General features: G+C 31.3%; 1 protein-coding gene across 3 annotated transcripts in view; it reads left to right on the top strand.

Annotated features, from left to right (window-relative positions):
- The first annotated feature begins 406 nt into the window (after positions 1 to 406).
- Positions 407 to 7,861, top strand: part of LOC148623054 (uncharacterized) — a 28,588-nt gene continuing 21,133 nt past the window's right edge. For all 3 annotated transcript variants that reach the window (XM_088573544.1, XM_088573546.1, XM_088573543.1), the window contains exons 1-4: positions 407 to 474; positions 3,529 to 3,570; positions 5,199 to 5,586; positions 7,200 to 7,270. In XM_088573544.1, coding sequence (XP_088429670.1) covers positions 3,548 to 3,570; positions 5,199 to 5,586; positions 7,200 to 7,270 — 482 coding nt within the window. In that variant the 5' untranslated portion in view covers positions 407 to 474; positions 3,529 to 3,547. The remainder of the gene's footprint in view (positions 475 to 3,528; positions 3,571 to 5,198; positions 5,587 to 7,199; positions 7,271 to 7,861) is intronic.

Below are 7,861 nucleotides of genomic sequence, written 5' to 3'. Positions count from 1 at the left end.
TAATCATTTCGAACAATTACTTGGCGGGAAACCACCTGAAATTTGTGAGGAAATTATTAATTTAATAGAAAATTCGTATTTAAATGACATTACAATTGACTTTCTTGATTCTGACATTTCGGAAGAAGAATTTACTAGGATGTGTTTGATTATCATATAAAATCTATTTTTTCCTTAATTCTTCCTTCAATATTTCATTTTTTTTCTTTTATGTTAAATTCTTCCGATCAAAATTGTATTTTCAAAATCTTAAATCATTTTCTTGACACTTTACTGGAAAATCTTTAGATTCAGTTTTATTTGACCTAAAATTAAAAAAAAACTTCTTGACGCTAATTTTTCTTCTTGTCGCCTTTTCTAGAATTCTTGTCACTTCTCATCGCTCCTCGTCGCTAATTAGAGAGACCCCAAATGTAAACTTCCGGTGTTGGCAGCGCGAGAATTAAACAGCATAACAGCAAATCTTAGTTAAATGTAATTAAGTTATTCAGAGGCTATTTATGTTACAGTTTATTCATATTTACGTGTCAGTTATTGAAATCTAAAAGCCTACTCTTTCAATTTAATAGACTTGATTGACAACTTTGTCTTTGTAAAAAGGGCTATAACTAGTATAAGTACAAATATGTATATGCCATAATATGTTTTTTTTTATTATGCAATTTATGTTCAGGGTGTCACAACTGTTACAGAATACTTGCCATAATAAGAAACATTTATATGAAAATTGTATCACACATGTATGTTCTTTCTGTAAATTTTCAGATATGTTAACATATATCATATGTGATAAAGTGGTTCCTTCAAAACTGAGATTTGTCATTTTTCAGTTGGAGATTTGGTTTTATGAATATATCTCTTTTTCCTGTATTTAAGACTAAGAAACTTTATTTTAAGTCAGATTTTAGTAACATACATTTGTATCAATATTTGTTGTGATGCCCTATGTTCTTTTTTGACTGATCCCAACATCCTACCCTTTGGCCAACCAACTTGCCTTTTCTGTTGACCACCCTAGCTGCTTTAAGAGCACATGGCATTGTCGATATTTTTGCTTTCACTTTGTGTCAAAAGTTCATATATTAATATATTTTACAGTTTTTTTAATTATATGGGGCCACACTCCAAAAAATCAACTTTTGTTCTAAATTGTGTCCAAACCAGTTGTTGTGTTCATAATGAACTGTGAGTTCCTATGCTTTAGATATGAGATTTGCATATTTAACATAGCCATTTTTCTGCAAAATATGCTGAAGATGGTACTATTAATGTTATGGGCAGAACCTACTTTCTGTAACTCATTAAGTATTGATCGAATATTATTCAAACTTTGCCTGTGTTTATATACATATTGAAGATATGCAATCCCTATCAGTGTTCTTCCTAGGTCCTTAAAGTGCTGCACTTTTTACTGCTATCGAGTTTGAGCACTGCGCTGTTGACCTCAGTACTGTGCTATCTTGCTACCAGCGCTGTGCTATAAAGTTAAATAAATACACGTATGAGGATTAAAATCCAATTACAACAGGAAACGTGTGCCCAAAGGTTATTAACTGGATCCTACAAGGTAATTAGCTCTTGAAACTGTTAGCAGTAAAAATTCTATGGTCTGTTGATCACAGCATAACCGCACAGGTGTCTAAAGCCAATAATAATTATAACATTGACAAGATTCTTTATCAGTTACCCCAGGCATCAATCAGATACTAATATCCTATACTGAACCAATCAAAACTGATTATTGTCAAAGGTAACTTAACCCTGGTCAAAAGCATGTGGCTATTTATAAATGCAAAAACAAAGTTGAATGTTGTACAATCACAGGATGTTTTCACATCACTGATTGGTGGGTTTTTCTAGAAAAGCAGAGGATGCTTACCCTACCGGTGCACCTGGTCCATGTTCCAAGTTTTTAGTGGACTCCAAGTTGCTCATTTGCTTTTGTTACTATGTATGTATGATTTTAGTTACTGTATATTCTTTGTTTTGTAAGTCGGTTTTCCATGTCTGGTCTTTGTCCCTGGATTACACTTCTTTTGATTACTGCTATAACCTTGGTTCCCTTGATTACTCTTCCAATATTAAGAAGCTGATTTACCTTATAAAAGAATGTATTAAATTCCCAAACAATGTACTTCCTAAATACTTTAAAAAGAAAATGGAAATGGCCGTCTCTTGTTTACATTGCCATGTTGTTGTCTATCAGGAGCACATGGTTTTTGGCGGGAAAATCAGTTAAGAAATAGATCATAAAATCCCCCAGTATGAAAACAATACCACAGGTGTGATGAAAAAAAATATGGACTCACATTTTCGTAAGTCATGATATGGGGTTTCTGTCATAAATAAACTTTATTTTACCATAATAATAATTAAAAAACACATAATACAAAACAAAACAACTAGTATATCAAATTTAAATAACAAGAATAAGATTTATGTTTATTCTTGGTAACTAGGTTAGCTCAAACTACTGACTTCCTGAAAATGTTTGGTAACATGAATTTTAAGACCTGAGTATTCTATTACGTGTACTTGATTACATAATTCTAAATCTATAAATATATTGAAAGTTACAAAGACTAGAAGAAGAGTTTAATAGAGAATGCTCTTAATCAAATGATTATCACATTCATATTAGCCATTGAGGCCCCAAAACAAATAAAAAAAAATGCAATTTCTAATGAGTCTGCTGTCAGCAAAATTTTGCAATGAAGAACTCTGGGTTTGTGAGTTTATGAATTAGAGGAAATGTTTATGAAGAATTACTTATCATAATTTGATAGAATATCTTTTTAAATTTTGTGTTAAATGTAAAAAGGAAAAATAAAAGATAGTATTAAGTTATAATTTCTGTAATTGAAGAAAAAGGTAAAATATTTACCTATGAATAATTCATATTAAACAGCAATGTACAATTTTTCATTTTGAATACACAGAAAAATTTTTAAACAATTCATTAAGTACGAAGTGGCACGTTTCAACATGAAACCTATTAATGTTGTGTCACACGCACTGAATGCAATGTTATAGAAAAATCCTTGGGAGAACACTGCCAATTACATACATGTATGTATTGACAAGTTGGATTTTTTTTAGCATTTTTACATGACAGGGAATTGGGGTCATAGTATGTTATGATGGTATCCATGAGATTGTTTAGTTGTGGTGAACCAAATTTTTATATATTTTTACATGCTGCTAGTGGAAGCTTGTTACAATGAATTTAAAATGGGGTCACTGGGGCCTACTGTTTTGCATAAAAGTCATTATGTTTGTGTCGAAATCCAATATTGTTTCCAAACATGCCCCAAGTGAACAGAGTTCAACTGGCTGCGGTCATCTGTGCTCGACAAAAGCTTCATATTAGCATGCTGAACTTACCCATGTGTTTAATATTACTTAAGTTAAGGAATATGCAACCCACACTACAAATTTCTGGTTTGGAGAAAGCAGTTAAAGAAAACGTATGACACTGACTGCTAACATAATTTTTGTTGCCTAATCTGTACTCCAAATCTATTTCAGATGCTCGAAAGATACAAAAATGAGTAGTGAAGAAACTAAACGGTGAGTACTGTTATACAGGTATAATTATGTCTCTTCCACTTTGGTGGAGAGACATATATTTTTTTGTCTTGTCAAACTGTCTGTCACACTTTTTTAAATGCAACTCCTCAGAAACTACTGCACTAAATTTCATGAAAGTTTGTAGGTAGTTAGGACAAGATATGTAGCTGTGCATGTTTCCAGGAATTTATGAAGCTGTGGAGGGGTGAGACTTACATTTTTGAAGGCAAAAACAAACTTTAATTTTATTATCTACATGTTCAATGTGCTGATATAGTGGTTAGTTTGTTCGTCTGTCCTTTCTTCCATCCATCTGTTCTTCTTCACCAAGATATCCTTAACTATAATGCACTTCATATTTTTTTGTGAAACTTTCGGGAAATGTTATTTTGGTAATGCCTATATGAACCTTGTATTTTTATTTTTTTATCTCAATGAATTTGAGGTTTTCGTTATCATAAAATAAAATGGACTTTGCCTTAAATTTAGATGGATAATAAAGGATACTGGTTTTGTATCACTATGCTTTCCTAAACCATTTGAATTTTTTTAGATAAAAAAATGCACTTATAATACATGTAATTATATTATATAATGTAATAATTAAAGATTTATGAGATTTTACTTTCTCTATTTACTGTGTTTGATCATAAACATTGGAATGGATAACAACTTGGGTTGCATTTGACAGTGTGTTAAATCTTTTTTATTCTTCTTGCTGAAAGGGCAAATAACTTTCAATTTCAACTCTGCAAAATAAAATTTCCCTTGTTCTGGATATGACCCTGAGCACGAATTGTCAGGTTAGTGGAAATTTGTTTTGATGTTTACAATTGTAATGTCCAGTGTCCTTTAAGTGCTAATGAGGAAATTATCACTAGCCAAATGCAATTTTTACTTGCCTTTTGCGAGTTGGACGATGGAGGTTTCCAACGCAGGTCAATCTAATTAAAATTAGACCTATCAATAGTTCCATTCAGTCACTGCATGTAGGATCTAACAACACTCCATTTTATTTTCTGTTCAGATAACCTTTTCAGAATCCTCAGGTTTTGACCTTTGAATAATGATTTCAAAATCATGAAAGATGAAATATAATTGGCTGGTTGGAAAGTTCCATAGCAGAAAGTAGAATGGAGTGTTGTTAGATCCTACATGCAGTGACTGAATGGAATAATTTATAGGTATAATTTTGATTCGATTTCTACACTGGTTAGGTGCATGTGCACCCCCTTTTCTGGAATTAAAAAAAAAATCTTAGTGATTTCTTTGTAATTTCTTGCACTTGGACTCTTAATGTGTATAAATACATTCAATTTTATAAATGCTGGCAAATTGTTGATACTTTTTACTCTTTCTCATTCACTAATACAGAATTTCAAAATTGGAAATGTCATAATTATTGATTTCATACGAGTTTCTCTTCTCAAGTAAGGAATAGGGTGATCTTAATGGCAATGATGCAACAGTGTAAACTTTACTTTTAAAATGCTTTTATGTTCATACCAAAAATAATGCTCTACCACTTCTGAATTTATATAACTAATGTTTTAAACATTTTGTGGTAATGTTTGCTCCAATTAAATTTGATTAAAATCCATGGATCAATTCAAATTTTATATTTTCAGAGTATTTAAATTTAAAAAGCCAGGAGTAGCATTGAGTTTGAAAAAATCTTATGCAGAAGATATTTTTGTTGGAAATGATGCTACACAAAGGTCTGGAGTTGTTCAGGAGGATGCTATTAGAACATCATCATTGACTGACATAGGGAGTACACTAGAGAAAAGGCTGACAAAGAATTCGTCATTTCCTCAAGTGTCATTCCAGCCATCCAACTGTGACTATCCTATTAAAACATCCAAACAGACCATTGGAAAAAATTCTGGTTCAACAAATGTACAAAAAGAAAGATCAGCTTTTATTACACTTATTGATGATGATTTTGATTCTGATTTCATACCAACCAGACACAGTGGTGGCATATTGTCTAGTCAGAATCCCAAATTACAGAAGGTCAGTAACTAGAGGCAGACATATATTTTTAGGTTTTATGATGGTTGTGATAAGACTTACATAAGAACATTTCCTTCTAGTAGATTACAAGTGTTATCTCTTTGTTTTTAAATATGGTGTAAAGATTGGATTTTACCTGCATCACAAAGGTAAAAAGCAGGTCTAGAGCAATGTAGCTGCTCAACTCAGTGTGACCCTCACGCTTTAATAGATGTACATGTTTTATGCAGTTTGTCAGTTGAACTGTTTTGGACCTATAGTTTTCAAACTTTTAATAGTGTATATATATATTTATTAAAGTTAATCTGGTCTTTCTCTGGCACAATAGACAAAATTTTTCAAATTGATCTTATCCATTATAAACAGAATACTGGTATGATATAAACAGTGTAATCTGCAATTTCAACTGTATTGTACCCATATTTTAAAATTTTTCCTTAATTATATACATATAGAAGATGTGCACCTATTATTGACAAATTTGACATTTTTTTTTGCCTGTGATAAAAGTCTCAGAAGGCGAGACTAGGGTATTGCTTTTCTGTCGTAGGTGTTTGACTTCAACAACTTGTGCTAGGTCAACCATATTTGGTATGCATTGTATTAGCATACATTGTAACTTCATCACAGTTATATATCTGTTTAATTAATATGCCCCGCATTCACTATTTAATTCTGAATAAAAGCAACCATCTGTGACGGGCAATAATTTATTTTTACATTTTTAGCATCTATAATTAAGTCCTATTCTGTCACTACATGTACTTTGTTACTCAATAATTAATGAATGATTGTTGCACAGTGTTTTTATAGATATTACAGTTTTTAGTTTTGAATGTTGATTTTTGTTGTGGGAAAATCTGTTACTAATTATTATTTCTCATAGAAAGCCTGAAATTTCTAAAATTCTCGAGCCCAAATGATCTAAGACAGATTTCAGTTTAACATTAGTCAACTATACATGTAACTTTAAAGATGTTTTATTTTTTTAGGTTTAGGGCAAAGATTTTTCCTTGAGTATGAAATTCTAATATTCAAAATGTTCGCCATAAAATCACTGAAAATGTATTAATTACAGTTTTGTGACTTAATGCTAAAAATTGATACATGAAAGTTAAATCAGTTATGTTCATTACTTTCTGTTAAGTAGCACTCCAGGTAAGAATCATGCAAAGTGTGATTCATGGAGGAAAGCCTACATATTTTTATTTTTGATATTTTGTTCAAAATGTTATAGTGAACTGAAAATTACATGTGGCTTTTAATATAACCCTTGCTCTTATGAGATGTAAATTAAATAGAATGTACTGTAGAATTTAAATTAAGGGAGATAGCTCTGTAAATGACTCTGAAATACAATAGCAACTATTGAATTTTCAATGTGGATTATCTCCTAAGAACAGACAGATTTAGATGAATGATTATACATTTCACCATATAAACCTATAAAGCTACTTAATAATAAAAAATTAAAACATGTAGCCTTTTTTTGGGATGTATCACATATAGCAGAATTTGCATGATTCTTATAAAGACTACTACTTAAGTTTTGAAATCTACAGTAATTTGAAAATGCATCTGCATCATATCCATTATATTTTTCTTTATTGTAGAAAAACAAATTACAGACATCAATCACCAGCTTTGCAAAGAGTAAACCGATTGCAACTGTAGCTCCACAGAGGTTAATTATAGTATTTATATTTGGGTATAATTATTGTATATTTTGATATATGTATTCTGCCATGCAAACTGTCAGTTTTACTGATGAAACATCACTAGGACTGACATCTTGAGAAAAAACAGTCAGATAAAAGTGAATACCCATGGCTGAAAAAATAAGAAAAATGAAAGAGGTGTAAATATATTTTCATTGTGAAGTATGTGTCTATCAAAAGTTGATTAGTTGGCTTATTACATTGTATAATACCCCCACTCAAAGATTGGAATCACCTTGTCCAACTGTCTGTCTGTCTGTCCGTCAAAATTTCATCGCAATTATCTCTGCTCCCAGAAATGATTTCAAATTTTAGGTTGTGGTTTTATATAAGATGTTGTAAGCTGTTTTTGAGTGGATGTATACCACTGTATGTAACTGCTGTCAAAAGTACTGAATATATATGTAAGACTTGGAACTACGATGGTATGAGGAAGTACAGTAGTCGCACAGAATTATGATGGCAATATGCTGTTGTGTTTTGTGATCACGCTGAACTGCGATGGTTAGAAATGATAGTTGACTGCCAATAACAATGTGGAAATGTTTTGGCCATTA

The sequence above is a fragment of the Perna viridis genome, chromosome 3 (genome assembly GCF_037379345.1).
Source record: "Perna viridis isolate PV_CMFRI_1.1 ecotype Kerala chromosome 3, ASM3737934v1, whole genome shotgun sequence".
Lineage (NCBI taxonomy): Eukaryota > Metazoa > Mollusca > Bivalvia > Mytilida > Mytilidae > Perna > Perna viridis.
The sequence above is the reverse complement of the archived record's forward strand: the minus strand, read 5'-3'. Positions and strand labels throughout refer to the sequence as shown.